The 16,202-nt window shown below is 40.5% G+C and overlaps 3 protein-coding genes across 6 annotated transcripts; 1 reads left to right on the top strand and 2 right to left on the bottom strand.

Annotated features, from left to right (window-relative positions):
• On the bottom strand, positions 1–324 carry LOC103975319 (MAPK kinase substrate protein At1g80180). Its single transcript, XM_009390251.3, has one exon. The coding sequence runs from the start codon at positions 322–324 to the stop codon at positions 1–3; it is 324 nt and encodes a 107-aa protein (XP_009388526.2).
• A 1,597-nt stretch (positions 325–1,921) lies between these two features.
• On the top strand, positions 1,922–12,679 carry LOC103975320 (uncharacterized). 4 transcript variants are annotated; one of them, XM_065096696.1, is made up of 11 exons: positions 1,922–2,133; positions 3,325–3,485; positions 3,574–4,606; positions 6,534–7,285; positions 7,386–7,451; positions 7,524–7,707; positions 7,786–7,881; positions 7,975–8,041; positions 10,897–11,047; positions 11,173–11,905; positions 12,495–12,679. In XM_065096696.1, the coding sequence occupies exons 1-10, from the start codon at positions 2,062–2,064 to the stop codon at positions 11,861–11,863; spliced, it is 3,273 nt and encodes a 1,090-aa protein (XP_064952768.1). In that variant the 5' UTR covers positions 1,922–2,061; the 3' UTR covers positions 11,864–11,905; positions 12,495–12,679. The 4 variants fall into 4 exon arrangements, with proteins under 4 accessions (XP_064952768.1, XP_009388527.2, XP_009388529.2 ...); XM_009390254.3 differs by lacking the exon at positions 12,495–12,679 and adding an exon at positions 2,304–2,575 and having other exon boundaries at positions 1,992–2,133; positions 11,173–12,304; XM_018820414.2 differs by lacking the exon at positions 12,495–12,679 and adding an exon at positions 2,304–2,582 and having other exon boundaries at positions 1,992–2,133; positions 11,173–12,304.
• A 721-nt stretch (positions 12,680–13,400) lies between these two features.
• LOC103975321 (probable receptor-like protein kinase At5g20050) lies at positions 13,401–15,216 on the bottom strand. Its single transcript, XM_009390255.3, has one exon. It carries the CDS (start codon positions 14,949–14,951, stop codon positions 13,578–13,580), a length of 1,374 nt encoding a protein of 457 aa, XP_009388530.2. The 5' UTR covers positions 14,952–15,216; the 3' UTR covers positions 13,401–13,577.
• Between the last annotated feature and the right edge of the window lie 986 nt (positions 15,217–16,202).

Genomic DNA, 16,202 nt, shown 5'->3' with positions numbered 1-16,202 from the left:
TCAGCGCCTTCTCGGCTTCGGCCGCTGGGCCGACCTGCTCGTCCCGAGGAACCCGCAGCAAATGAAGCGAGGCGATGGCGGGTCGATGCCCGGCGAGACGAAGCTTGCGCGGAAGGCGTGCCGGCCACCGGTGCTGCCGCTGCGCGCCGTCGTCCTTCTGATCGATGATGCCATGCTTTTCGAGTGCCTCAGCTCGCTGAACTCCGCGGCGGCTTCCTCCTTCCTCATCCGACTCAGGTCCCCCGAGAAGAACCTCTCGTCCCACACCACCCCCGACGATCCTGATCTCCGGAACGTCGTCACCGACCTTTGCAGCCCAGCCATAGCTCTAGGCCGAGGTGTTCTACACCCTTCTGCCAATAAATAATAGGAGGGAGTAAATGACGAAGGGGAAGTAATCTTCTTCCATCTCTTGACGTGTCGGTGCGAGGTTCCTTGTGCTGACCGCCATGGGAGACGCCAAGCCGCAAGCAACATCAGCATGCCAAGATAGAACGGTCAAACGTTTAGACCACGTAGAGACGTAAAAGAAGGACCACCCTTTCCAACTGGTCGAGTAGGATTCGAGTGACGAATCAAGTGTTCGCATAAACCTTCCTCGCTGCTACTGTTCTTCGCCATTGGACATTGAAACAAACACCTTGTTGCAGGAGGTCGACTGACTCATCGACAGCATTCTTGTAGGAAGAAAAAGGCCAATCGATTCAGAATATTCGTACATGAAATTGAAGTTTCAGTAGTCGACTAGTTTATCGATTCCTTCACACCAACGAATGCTTGGAAATGTCAAGTTAAGATGGGAATCATAGTAAATGCAGTATACAAGTTGGAAATGCAACAAATCATCAAACAATCTATGTGGTTTGACCTTTTGTACCGGTCAAAGAATAACAAATTAATAATAATATAAATTTAAGTTGAATGTTCAAAAATTACTTTCTTCAATCTCTTATCACAAAAGTCAATTATTATTTATTCAAAACATCCGTTTTAATTGATATGAGACTAAACATGATGACGGTAATAATAGCGATACGACTCACATGACATCAGCTGCATCAGGTGACGCATTTCGCCCCTGTCAACCTGGTGAGCCACCCGGTCAACGCGGACAGGAACGCTTGCCGAGACACATTAACACCCTGCTCAGGCTCGATCCCCCACACCACGTAACGGTAATGTCAGACGCTACCAGAAGTACGATCCCGCTCCCTACGGGCAGGCACATCACGCAACGGTAATTCTTACTATAAAAACCCTTACGCTCCGAGGAGCAAATGGGGGGGAAAAAATTCACTCCTTCCGAGACTAACTGGATCGTCGGAGGGGTCGGGTTGAGCTCCCCGCCCCGACCTTTGCGCAGGTACGAAAGGCCGAGGTCTCTCACAAGAACGCCTAGGCGAGGAGCCCCATGTCCTGAGAAGACGACGACCCCGCCTCGACCAGGCCACCGTAATCGACCGTCTCAGCAGTCCCAAGAAACGTCTCAAAAAGATCACCCATCATCCGGACCCGGACCAAGCCGCGTCGGCCCCGAGGCCACGGCTTAAGGTTGTTTACACTAACAAAACATGATCATTAAATAGTTTTTATTGAATACTTGAACTAAGGACATGGAAGTTAGGACTTCATAGGTGGATCAAGATTTAAAATTTAAGATTTTTTTGGCCATATATGCAATATGGCCAAAAAATTTACACACAAAAACAAAAAACAAAAAACAAAAAACAAAAAACAAAAACACATGTAGGCTGTCTCGTGCGAGAGGGTGACGAAACCCTCATCCCATGGACGACCACGTGTTGATCCGTCAATTCGACAGCCACCGTGTCCTTTTCGGTAATTTCAACGTTCCCGCCCTCGCTCATTTAATCCCCCCTCCTCCCACCATTTCCCCACTCACACGACCGCAGCGCAGCGAACCAAAAATCGAATTTAATAACCTAAACAAAAGAGAAGGAAAAAAGGAAAAAGAAAAGAAAAGAAACTCGCGCGCTCATACCCTCACGAGGTTCGATCATTTTAGCCCGAGGTTGGGATCAATTAGGGTTTGGGGCCGCCATGGATTCCCCCGATGCCAGCAAGAATTCCGCCTCCACCGCCTCCGCCACCGCCTCCTCTCCACCGATCAAGGTTCTCCCTCTTTCCTTCCTATCCATCTCCATCTCCATCTTCCTCGTGCCCCGTTGCATCGATTCCTTCTTCCTTTTTGTTTGTACTTGGCTCGATCTGGTTCTTAGTGTTCATGGAATCATCTGACTGTAACCGCTGATGTATTTCTCCTTTTGAGTATTTCTTTCCAGATTTATCTACCCATCCTTCGTTTGTTGGACGGGAGTGTTGGCCGTTGACTGTCTGTGCTCAGTAACCCCAGTAATACACTGGATTAGGCCCCTTTGTGAACTCGCTTCAAGAAGGGTTGGGCATTTCGTTTGTTTTTGAGGTGGGCGGTAGGGTTTTGTAGGGACCTTTTTTCGCCAGACCTGCTCAAACCTCCCACGTAGATTTGTTGAGCGCTAAAATGTTTTACTTGGATTCTCAACATGTAAAAGGAACTTGGGCATGACCACTTCAGGTTGTCGGTAATCTATCTGCTTACAATTTTTGAAGCAAAACATTTTCTTTCAGGCATGTAGTAAGAATTTGCTGTTGACGCTTTGCTGTTGTAACAGATACATATTTCTTATATCAAATGATTCTTGGAGTTGGACGATTTAGAATATTTGGAATTGCCATGATGATTTTGTTGGAGAGAATTTTGTTCGTTTGATCATTTCACATCATTGACCGTTTCCCCTACTTTGTAAAAACCAATATGTGTCGCTTTAAGAAAGCTCTCATTTGCTTTCTTTTTGACTCTGTGCTTTCTTAGGGCTTAGCATCGTAGATCTTGGCTTGTTTTTCGGTCTTGGTATTCTGTCAAACGGCATGCACTGGACAGTGATAGTGGATTTCCATAAGATTCCACCTTTCTATCTGCCACTTATCTTCTTATCTTGCTTCTCTCTTGATCATTTCAGTGTCTGTATTCACTGTTTTTTTTTGTCAAAGTAGCTCTTCTGAGTTCAGTGCATTACAACAAGAATTTGTTAGGATGCTTCTACTTGCATAAATTTTGACTTCCTGTTCATGGAAATAATGCAGTTGAAATTGTCTCAATCATAGTTTTAGTCATCGATGGCAATGTGGATTCATCTCATCTTCATGGCCTACCTGAAAATATGTTCTCAATTGTTGTTGGTGTATTCTGTAGTTTATGCAGTCTCTTTTCTCTCCCGTTCTGCAGCATTTGACATTGGGATTGTGGTCTGTCTTCCTTTGTAGGATTCTCCTTTTTCTAGCTATGTTAGCAATTTGTCGCCTATTCATCAAGCTAATGCCAGTCATGGTTTACCAACATATGGAGATCTTAATTTCCCGTCCCCTGAACCTGTCTTTAAATCGCCACATTTTGTTCAGCCCAGGAAATCAGACATTTTAAAAAGGTACTGCTGCTTTGGCATACTTAGATACCATAAAAAGATAATTTCTGATGGGTTGATTTTATTTATGATTCATGTTGTTTTTCTCCAGTTCCCAATCTCTAGCCTTGGATGCTGTAGCTAAGTTTTCTCTTCGGCAGTCTGCTGATGCCACAACACTCTCAGGGGACATGCTTAGGTGTAAATCTCATGGTTCAGTATCAACAGTAAAGTTGACTCCTAGCGGTCATGAATCTGAAGGTGAAGGCAATCCTTCTCCTGAACATGAAACTTGTGGTGGCTCTTCAACTTGTGTTGATGCTTTTCTGGCTGATACGTTGGAAATTTGTGATGATGATTCCGTTTCACCAGAATGCTCGAAGCAATCTGCAGAGTTGCCTCAAAATGTACATGGAAGCTGTACTAGCACCAACGAGAATATTATAGAAACTAATAAGAATCGTTCTGATCACTTGCAGTCTGTTTCTCCTTTGGCTTCAGCTTTTGTAGATCGATTTATAGCTGATCCAAGTGAGCATTCTGATTCACCTGATCTGCAATCACAACAAGCTGTGGTTCTTCCTCAACGTTTATGTAGTGTCTGTATCAGTACTGAAGAAATGAATTCTGAGATTCATGTATCCCCTATGAAGAACAGTTTTGCTTCTGAAGCTACTGAATGGTTAAACTCATCATCAAATGCTGGGAAGGATCTAAAGAGAGATGAAGCATCATTTCTTGTGAATCTTTCTCTGCAAGATGACAAGCCAAAAATGGCTGATGAAGGCAAAGAATCTCATAAGATAGCACTTGATGAGCCACTAGTACCAATCACCACTGATAACTGTATGGATACTGACTTGTTGATGGCACCACAAGTAAATCAAAATAAAACAGATGATGTTTCTTTGAAGTTGGATGATAAGGGTAAAGATGTATCTGATGAGAAGCCAAACAACACATCAGATTTTTGTTGCAACTCACAAGGCATATTGCAAATTTGTGCTGCTGGAGAACAGGGTGTATTGCACTCTTCCCCTCAATCTCTACCAGAATTACTTCAGGACGTTCAGGTAGTTAGCCATGATCCTGATGTATCAGGAGAGTTCATTCTGTCAGCTGATAACCAGACTCCATATGATGAGGTACTAATTAACTTTGGCATTCCTTACCTAACTTCAGGTCAGGATCAGGGTAATAAAGTTGTAAAATGACTTTGCTTACTGAGATTCATTCACATCAATGCCTTTTTGCTTGGGCAAATGTAGGGATGGGAATCTTGACCAAAGCTGTTAGGAAACAGGTTCACGAGTCAGGTTCAGGTCAAGATATCTTGATTCGTCAGTAACTGTTTCAGGTTTCGGTTCAGATTGAGAATACACTTCCTTGATGATACTGCTCAACCTGATCCAAGTAAACCTTCATTAGAAAATGTTACAGAGCATATATAGTCCTTCTAAACTGATTTGACTTCAGCCATTTTGACTTTTAACCCAAGTTGATATGATCTTGATTCATCAGTTACTGTTCAGGTCAAGTCTGGGTCAAGAAATATTGATCCAGTGGCAAGTCACATTTGTAGTAGACTTATGTTGCCTTACCCACCATCTCAGCCTGATCTAACCCAACCCATAGCTAAGCATCAGTGAACTTGCAATTGATGTGCCTAGGAAACTTGCATTAGCAATTGATGCCTGACCTGAATATGTTAAAATGCAACTCATATGTGTGCATCATATACAGAATATAAGTACTCATATGTACTTATATTAGATATTATTTGTGACTCCTTTGCTTGGCATACCACCTACTTTTTAAATTTTTTTCCAAGTTATCCTGAGCGGGTATTTGTTTGTATGCCAATGAGTATGTAAGTGCCATATCAGTTTGATAGGTTGTTGAAATTGATATTGGACTGGTATTTAGAATCTTGGTTTAGATTAGCATGAACTACGAACAAGTAAACTTTTGTAGCAAATCTAGTGTAACATAATCCCTTTCGTATTCCTTGTTAGATTTTCCTTTCCTTTTATATACATAGAAAACTTGATATATGTAGGAACACTTGCAGTTCACTATAATTCAGTCAACTAAGGCCTGTTTTTTCTTCTATATTTTTTACTTTTTAATTCTATTCAAGGTTTTTGAAGGTGGTTGTTTTTATGTTCCTTTAATAAAATTTTCCTGAAAATGTTGTCAACTAGTAAATAAAACTTACGAATGTGGATTGTAAGATATTCTCTATTTCATCCAAATTATGTGTGTCTACATGTGTAATCTATATACTTAAATGTTTACATGTATAATCTATATACTTACATGAAATAATGAAAGGATGTATACATTTACATGTGTTATCTATATACATATATAATAGTTCTATTTTTTTATGCCTACTTATACTAACTTAGGGTTAAGCATTTTGGTTATTTTACAAGGTCTATTCTTTCTTAGTTATAGTAAGTACATTGAGTTGTGATTAATGGTCTCAGAGTGATTTTGAGTGCCGTCTATGAGGCATGAGCCAATGTATGCTGAAAGTTGGCGTGCCTCATTAGTCCACAAGGGAACATTCATGTTGTGCACTGATGAGGATAATGGGTTTCTGACTAGGTAGATTTTGACTTGGTGTCTTGGTTCATAATCATCTACTCTGGCTATATTTTTGAAGAATTTAACTTCTGATTGCTTATAGTCAGCAAGATTGTGGCAATAAACATTATAAGGAATTGGTTGTCCTATTGTCCTTTACTTGCTTCATTCTTACTGTTTGTTTCTCTTTTCTTATTCTTTTATTTTCTTTGTCTTTGTGTGTGCACCTGGTTTAATCAACAGGCTGTTTTATTAATTCCTTGCATGTCACTCATGTTGTTTTTTTATCTGTTTAAAGTTTATAGTGACTGGCTTCTTCATTTAGAGAATCAATTCCTGGGAAGTTTTCTTTCATGATTTCCATTGAAATATTTAGTCTCCAAACTTCTATAATAATATCTGTAAAGTTCAGTTGGCTCTTTTCCTGTCGCCACGTTTTATAGGTATTATTCAGTATGATGATTATAGTAGTTAATGTAGGATACTGCTCAGCTTCAGCGTGGGATGCGAAAACGTCTTCAATTTGAGGCTATTGAGAATCATAAGACAGATAGTGAATGCAAAAAACTCATTAAGAATTTCATCTGTGATATCACCAGTGAAGAACCACTAGAAATTTCCTTGCACATGAATGCTTCAGATCCTTCTCATGTGAAACCAATTGAGGCCTCTGGGATGAAGCAAGGGTCTCAACTAATCTCTCAAGGTCATTTGTGCAAATCTGTTGACAGGGTCGATGTGTCTGGCCAAAAGAAAGGAGATTCCTCTGTTACAGATCCCAGGCCATCAGGCATTGGCTTGCACTTGAACACCGTTGGAAGTGTTGGACATAATAACTGTAGTATGATGGTGCAAGCACTAGGAAAAGATTCATGCATGGAGGAGGAGTCATTTCTTGGGAACAGTGAGCAGATATCACAAGGTTCAAACAGTGAGTTGGTTTCACCAGGATTAACAGGAAAAATTTCATTTACATTAACTGCAAATTCTGAGAAACCCATGCCTGATAATACCTGTGATGATACTGGAGACAAACATCTCCAAAATGATATGATGGAACTTACAATATCTTCTATTAGTCATCAAACCCCACTGAGTACAAAACCTATTGAGTGCTCCATGCAGCCCAGGCTTACCGATCAGTATGTGACACCATGTAGTTTGAAAAGGCCACTTTCAGTAGATGACAGTAAATTAAATCTGTCAAGTCAATCTAGTCCTAGAAAGAAGAGGTAAGTTTGCATCTTGGTGCACATCAGTTCAGATTTCTATTTTCTGTCTTTTATTCTTTTTTCCCTGACTTTTTTGTCATTTGGAATCTGAATTTGTCAGGAAGAAGGCATCTGACAATGAGGGTCAGAAACGATGCAGTTGCAAGAGGTCGAAATGTTTGAAACTGTAAGTGATGATTTAATGTTAAGGCTATTCTTCATGGTAACACATTCATGTTTCTCCTTTCTATCCTTACAGCTACTGTGACTGCTTTGCTGCTGGAACATTTTGTTCTGAAGTTTGTGGATGCCAACAGTGCGTTAACAGACCAGAAAATGAGGATACTATCCATGAAGCCAGGCAGCAGATAGAGTCTCGAAATCCACTTGCATTTGCTCCTAAGGTTGTTCTTTATGTCAGTAATCCTCCAAAAGACAGTGAAGTAAGAATTTTATAACATATTAGTTCGTCTCATTAATAAATTCTTTCCTGGGTACTGATTGAGTTTTACATTCTGCAGGAGAGTACAGGGACAACCCCATCCTCTGCCAGACACAAAAGAGGGTGCAATTGCAAAAAGTCACTTTGCCTCAAGAAATACTGTGAATGTTATCAGGTTGCTTAACAGTAATATGATTTTGCTACACTTTTTGCTTCTTAACTCTATCTTGATTTAATGGTTTTTTTTTGCCATCTTTTTTTTGCCAAGGCTGGTGTTGGATGTTCTTTTGGATGCCGATGTGAAGGTTGTAAAAATACTTTTGGCAGGAAAGATGGTAAGAGTATGAAATGAAATTTGCTGTGCTGTAATTACTTTGGACTACAAAAAATTGTGGTCATTGAACAAACCTACATTTCCATAACTAAATGAAAAAATAGACCAGTTTATTCATCTTACTTCAACATGTCTATGGAGCTAAACTTGTCATTATAAGCTGTGTTCCTCAAATTTGAATGTCTATGTTTCATCCTTGTAACTGTTCTTTAGCATTTCATTCTCAATTGGCATGGTGCTTAAATTTTATGTTTCCTTTGACTGAATGATTTCCCATGTAATTATGGTTTTGAGTAGCACCAATTTTAGTTTCTTATCTTTGTTGGGCACATGTTATCTATTTTGTCCTTTTAACATGACATACTTATCCATGCAGCATTAGGAGTTTCACTGCTGTTCATTAAAAGTTCCTTTTGTGAAGGCTGGATTGGACCTTTTCATCATATCCAATTGTATATTTGCTCCTGAGCATTTTTATCTGATCTCTAGGTTCTTGTCCATTAATAGTCAAAATAGTCAGAAGCTATCTCACGCATTTGTTTTTTAATTATTTAACATGGACAGGATTTTGACATTTACAGTGTCCTTACAAACCTTTGTTCCATATATATACACCTCATATAACCGTTTATGCCATAGCAATTATGTACAGCAAATTGTATGCATCTAATGCAAGTCTTGGAAAGTTTTAAACACACTGCATGAAACTTTTCAAGCTGGTGTATTTTTGAGATCCACTAGGAGTGGTCATGGGCCAGCTTTCTTTACCTGGTTTTAAGTTCTCCCTTTTTTCTTTTTGGAGGTTTTGCTGGGGGTGCTTAGGCTGGGGAGAGAGGAGGTTGAGGATGCTTGAATTGACAACCAGACGAGAATTGACCTAGTTCTGATCCAGCTCTTTCTTATAAATGGTTTTTGAGAATCTGAGATAGTTTATGACTGTACATTTTGTTCATTGCATTGTGGAAAGCCTCATTACTTGCTGTGCCTCATTGTATATTTATTGTTGGTCTTGGAGAGGAATGGAGACAAGGAAGACAAGGCTAGAAACAATGACCAAGCTAACAATTTGTTTTGATTGGATATTGTCTCTTTTTCTTGCACAGTGATTTATGATGCCATGTTGTTAGCAAGTATTGTGCTAGTTTGCAGTCAAAATAAAAATGACTGGTTGAACTACAATCCTTGATTGTATGTGATAATGCCTCTCCCTTAGAAAGAGAGTAATAAACTTTCTGTTGTATAGATCCATGTAGCCAATCTTAAATAGTTGGTACATTTTACATTTTTGTATCACTTTCCATTGTATCTGGCCATAGAAAATTTGTGTTTCTTTAACTATAAATGTGTTATATAAATTAAGGTTAATGGAATAAAAAGTTCCTATGCTTATATTGAACTGTTAACCATTTTCTAATTGGATCATGGATTTGTTGCCTTGAATAAAGTTTTTTGTTCTGCTTAGGATATGAATTCTATAAAGTTGGTGTTCCATGTTAGAAAAATTTCAAAGATCAGAAAACATATACTTGTGGATGGTGTACTCTGATTAAATGTGTTTATTGGTGGGAACTTAGTTTACTGTTGCTTTCTACGGTAATACCATATACCAGAGAGAATTTTATCGATAATGAGACTACAATATTTGTATACTTTGTCTAAAATTAGGTGCTTTCATTGCAGCTACATTGTTCATAAAAATAATTGCAGCAAACTATAAATTCATTTGCAGGTTTGGTTTATTTTCTGTTTGTGTACGTCTGAAGAACCATTGTCTGATTAGATAAGCAGATAAACTGCAAGTTTGAAAAAAGTAACCAATCTCTAAACCAAAAAAATGATTTGGATATTTATTATCCAATTGCTTGGGTTTTATTCTTTCTTTGATTCTGTACTTATTTTGTATAGTGTGATGCTCATCCAAGGAAAACTTTTGCTAATATAATGAAAACATATATATACCATTTCTTACGGTCGGCTACATGGATTTTTCATTCACCATTGAACTTTATAAAGGTTAAAATGTAAAGGATGGCCTTGCATAAGGCTCCAACTAATTTGGAGTCTGGGAAGTGTCACTGATCAAAACATTAGCCTTGCAAGTGAATCAAACCCTAGTCATTTAAATCATAATGAAACAACCTTACAGTCATATGAAGAACCACCTATTATTAAGTGTACCTAGTCACTTTAACCGTAAATGGTTAACATTACTGGGACATCGAGGCCTGCCCTCTTTTATGATCACAAAATCACTAGTCAAAATAAGAGCCATCAGATAATTATTTGTCCTTCATGTTTTATGTTTCGTTGCCAACATAAAACCACCTTAAATGCTGTTCTTATTTATTTTTGACAAAAACAAGAGAAGAAACTTCTTATCTTTGTTTTCAAATAAACTTTTAACTGATATGTTGTATTAAATTATTAATTTTTATTACATTATATTCATCATTTTTTTGGAAATAGGCTTTATCCTAGTCTAATATCATGCTAGATTGGCAGTGACACTGTTAGCTGGATGAAAATTCTTCTTTGTTGCCCTTCAAAATTGATTGAAAAAATCACATCCATTTGTGCATGCTATTAAATGAGCTAGTTTGTGTTTGTGGGAAGTTTAGGCAATATCTTTAATCCTGATAATTTGGCAAGTTTTGGGCATTGGTTTGTTGAGAATATGTATAAGTTGGAGAATGTTAAAACATATAAATTTGCTAGAAAGCTATCTGCTGTAACAGTCATAAGCTGTTATGAATAGTACATGGCATGATAACATATAAATTTCTCCAGATATTATGTTGATATTTTCATTTAATATCTTATTTTCCTGACTACCAACAAGTATGCCTCCTTGTGCAGGATGTGCTGACATCATCGAAATCGAACATATGAAATCTAAGGAACAAAAGTTAGTGAGAGATCCATCTGCTGAAAACTCAAAGGAGAAATTGGTTACAAGGGAAGTGAACTCACACCTATCCCCGCTGACACCATCAATACAAAGCTCAAAGTAATTTTCATCATTTTGCCTTTGTGATTAATAATGATATCTTTTGATTGTTGATTTGCTTCTTGCGTGTTCCTGACCAGCTGCTTTATTTTCTCGTTTGCCCTCTTTGTCATCATCTGTGGCAGTGGAGTCGATGTGCCTAAGTCATTGCTTCCTATTACCTATTATGCTTCACCAGAAACAAGTGCTTCTGCTATACAATGTTATGAAGGATCACCAGGTTCTCCCATGAATATGATCAGCAAAAGTACATTTGAAATGGCAAGAGAAGATAATATGTTGCTGGTCCCAGATGATCAGGAAATAGATTTTGATATCAAAGTGGACACATTTTCTCCTGGTTGGGATGGTTTTCCAGACATATGCAATTTTAGTCCCTTACCAAATCCCCCACCAAGTAATGATGGTGCCTCTGTTTCATTTAAGACCAAAGAACCAAAGATTTTACAGACAAGATTATTTCAGGGAAGTTCCTTAGTAGGCACTCCTCTTCGCTGGCGTAGTTCACCAGTCACTCCTCTTCCTCAGTTTGGTAAAAGCAAGATACTATTGGAGCCAGACTCTGACAATGGACCAAATAAAAGTGTAGGGGATGATGCTCCCGAGGTTTTGGAGGATCCCTGCTCACCAATTAAGGCTGTTACGGCAAGTTCACCCAAACAGAAACGAGTTTCTCCACCTAAAAGGCTCTTTCAGGAGACTAGGTCGAGCTCTTCATCCGGTCTCAGGAGTGGTCGCAAATTCATATTGCAGTCTGTGCCTTCATTTCCTCCTCTTACTCCATACAGTAAGAACAGTCGAGGAAGTGGTACATGAAATTCAACTCAGTGAGATAAATAACACTTAGGTGCTTTAATGGTAATTATCATTGATCTACACCTCTCAGTTGTGGATATGATAGTAACGCACCTTAGAGTCTTTAAGTCAAAGGTGTCTTTGCCAATGTGTATTTTCAATTTGGCTATTCATGGTACTTGTTCTGCTGCCTGCTCTCTCATATTGTTATATCTGAAGTTTTTCACATGCGGCTTCATTAGACAATAGATGTTCAGGAAGTACACAATAATTGGCATGTACACCATGCAATCAACTATACTGTCGTTTCTTTGACCACACAACCCCCCTGGGGTAATTTTTGATGTTAGGATGTTTACTTATCCTTTCTCTTAGTCACCAGTGATGAAAAAATTGCCATACATATATAGGTTGAGTTCTTTGTATTTAAAATGATCTGGACTCGAGAAAAAAATTGCCATACATATTTTAAATAGTCACCAGTCTCTTTTTAGTAAATTTTCTGATCTGGACTTGAGAATAATTTTGATATAAAATACATGGATGAGTTTATTAAATTTTCATTTACTGGTATGCGTTTCTGTTTTGATTAGTTGAGGGATTATTACTCTCTTTATTATCTTACATGCTGCTAGTATGTTATGTGAAATAGGTACAAAACCAGCTGATCTTTGAAAACACTCTATTTTGAGTTTGATGTTGCAGCAGAGCGGGATTCTGAAAATCCAGTTTCTTGAGGTATTTGATGACAGCCATATAATCTATTCCACAAGGTAAATGCTTGTTTTAGTTGATATTTTTCTTGATGTTACATCTGGCATCCCCGGACAAATTGATTTAATAAATCCGTAGCGAATTTTTTTTGTGGAATTTCTTTATTGAACAGTTCTGAGGGGCTTAGCTAAATCAAGTTTATGGTTATTATCATACTGGAAGACAACCCCAGGGTTCTTATGATAAAATGACAATGAATGATAGACTAAGGCTAAACTACAAATGGATTAATTCATCGGGAACTAAAATTTTAAGTTGGTTAACAAAAGAAGGAAAAAGTTGTGTGCTGAATTTGCATGCCCCCAGCGTTGTTGATCTGTCTATTTGTTTATAAATTCAGTTCAGTTCTTATCAACTGAGAAAATGTCATTGTAAGTGCGACAAATGCAGCTCAACAGAGGGTGGTAGATCTTTATCAATGACAGCCTTTGAGTTACTACAACAACCCAAAAGATTGTGATAGTTTGCTGTATAATCTTTAGCCATAACAATGGCGCCCACAATATTTCCTTGACTAGAATAAGAGCCTTCCGAATAATTTTTGTACCAGGTGGTTCTCAAGCAACCATTTGCAATAACTTATCGTCTGTCTCCTCTTTTATCTTTATTGCCAGAATCCTCCGCAAACAAGTATAATTCTTGACTCCTAGAGAATCATACGAGAAATCTGTTCATGACGCAGGGCACAAACATGGAACCCTTTCCTTGTGAGGTTTCATCACCTGCTTAAGATATGTCATTCATTCTCACCAACTCTAGAACAACCGAGTCAAAATTGCAACTCTAGAACTAATCCTTTTTCTTTCTTTTCTTTTCGATGGCAGGATATGTTGTTACATCAGAACTGTGGGCCAAAGGAAGAAGAAAAGTCATCACAATTTAATCTCCAGACAATATGATTCAACGGAAACATTCAGCATCCAAAAGAAACAAGAAAGAAGAGCGCCAATTCGTATCAGTGTCATCGTCCCGACAGCTGCGACATAGCAGAGTAACTCGAGTACGTCGCGTGCGGTCCTTCTGACTGGCCTCCAACCGACGCCTCATTCCTAGGCCCAAATGTGCCGCAGCTGCTGCTGGTGGCGGCGGCGCTTGTTTGATCCTCGTCCATTATGGATAGCAGGTCCACCACTATCATCTCCGTCTCCGGCGGCGCCCCGACGGCCAACCTCCCCTCGAGCATGTCGAACACCCGCGCCATGCTCGGCCGGAGCTCCGGCTGTTCCTGGATGCACCACAGCGCTACGTTCACCATCGTCGTTACCTGCCTCTCGTCCACCCTCTCTAGCCTCTCGTCCACCACCTCCATCACCCTCCCCTCCCTCGCCTTCTCCATCACGATTTTCGGGAAGTAGGACCACTTCCGCTGTTCCGCGTCGGCGGTGGGGTCGACCACGCGGACGTTCCGGCGGCCGCCCACCAGCTCCAGCAGCACCATCCCGTAGCTGTAGATGTCGGACCTCTCGGAGATGCCGGAGCCCAGGAGCCACTCCGGGGCCAGGTAGCCCCTGGTCCCTCTCACGCTCGCCACTATCCGGCTCTGGTCCCGGCTCATCAGCTTCGACAAGCCGAAGTCGGCGACGACCCCCCGGAAGCCCGTGTCGAGCAGTATGTTCTCCGGCTTGATGTCGAGGTGCAGGACGCGCGCCCGGCAGTCGTGGTGCAGGTAGGCGAGCGCCCGGGCGACGTCGATCGCCACCTGGTACCGCAACGGCCACGGCAGGCACTGCCCCCTCCGCGCGCGGTGTTCCCTTGCCGACGAGAATATCCAGCCGTCCAGGGATCCGTTCTCGATGAACTCGTAGACGAGGAAGCACGGACCGCCGCCGGGGACGAGGCAGTAGCCGAGGAGGCGCACCAGGTTGACGTGCTGGACGCTGGCGATGGCCGAGATCTCCGCCCGGAACTCCTTCTCGCCGTACTCCGCCCCCTCGATCCGCTTCACGGCGACGGGCGTGCCGTTGTCGAGGATCCCCTTGAAGACCGCCCCGGATCCTCCGCGTCCGATCAACGCCTGGAAGTTGTCGGTGGCGGCATCGAGTTCCTTGAGCGAGAACTTGGTCGGTAGCCCGGCGACCTTGCGGAAGAAGCTGTATTGGAACCGGAGCTCTTGGCCTTCGTTGGACAGTCGATGCAGAGCCGACGTCCGCCTCCGGTTCAGGATGATGTAGTGCACCAACAGCCACAGGGTGATGACCAGGACGACTGCTAAGCCTATGGCTGCTACGGTGAGGAAGTCCTTGGACGGCTCCACGCGCGAGAAGACAATCACGAGCAGGACGAGGAGGCAACCGATCCCTACGCAGGCTACAAGTTTCGCCTTCTTGGGCTCCATCGGAGGCTCATCACAAGGTATTAACCCTCTTCATCTTCTTCCCAATGTTCAAGCATTGACTTGTAAATACCAAAAGCCAAAGTGAGGGAGGGACGAAGAGGTCTTAGAGAGAAACTATTGGAGTTCTTGTTGTTCTTTTCAGCAGCTTCCCTTGCTTTTTCTTTCAACAAGGTAATATTCAATGATCCCAAACCACATTGGAAAGAAGCATGACAATGAAAAAAATAGCTATTCCCTGGCACGGGCTTCACATATTTGGTGTACTAATCAACTGTTTTCAGGTTTTGAGCATAGCATATTATTCTGCAGGTCAACGGAATGGGATCTAAAGAGCTAAATGGATGATAACAAAAAGCTGTTGCTTTGCGTGGACTTTCAAGCGTTTGGTGCACAAGTCAACAACTGGGTTTGGGTTTGACCACACCATTTCATTTTCTCAATATAACTTTTCAAAATGTAAAGATCGATATATGAAAAATAATTAATTATAAGAAAAATATATAATTAGCTCACAATGTGCATTCATGTGCATTCATCGACTTCCCTGCTAAATGATTCTTATTTTGCGCAAGTAAAGCTTTCTTCTTTCTAGATGTTGCTGTTGGAAGGACTTCCCCTAACGTTCGTTGCGATCAGAAGACCAAGACTAAGAATGTCCACATCTCGCTTGTCTTGTTAAACAAGATAGATAGATAAATAGAACGACGGTAGGTGAAGACCGAAGGGAAACTGCGTCGTGACTCATTGCTTCTGGGATTTGGTCAACAAAGATGAGCTTTCGTACGTTTAGCTAAGAAAAATTCATGGTTCAAAATCGATCAACGTTCCATCAAAAATGAAGAGAGGGAGAAGACAGGAGGTCAGTCGCCTCACGAGAATGTGGATGCATATGCATGCAGTGCAGTGTCTTTTACTGGTTCCATTAAGTGTTTCAAGTCATGCATTCTAGAGACAGATACTCCTAACCTTAATTCTGGAGACCTCCATAACTCCGATCGATTCATAATTATTATTTTTGATAGCAAGTTCATTTCGATTTAGAATTATAAAGTTATTGATTGATTTTGATTTCGATTCAATTTTAATTAGGAACAAAGAGAAAATGTAATTCATATATATATATATATATATATATATATATTCATTGTAATACACCAAAAATGTAATTCATATAATTTACATAACTGAAGATAAAATATCACAAATAACAAAATATACTATTTGAATTGCCAATAATGACAGTTGATAGAT

The sequence above is a fragment of the Musa acuminata genome, chromosome BXJ2-2 (assembly GCF_036884655.1).
Source record: "Musa acuminata AAA Group cultivar baxijiao chromosome BXJ2-2, Cavendish_Baxijiao_AAA, whole genome shotgun sequence".
Classification (NCBI taxonomy): Eukaryota; Viridiplantae; Streptophyta; class Magnoliopsida; order Zingiberales; family Musaceae; genus Musa; species Musa acuminata.
This window is presented reverse-complemented; position numbering and strand designations above follow the sequence as displayed.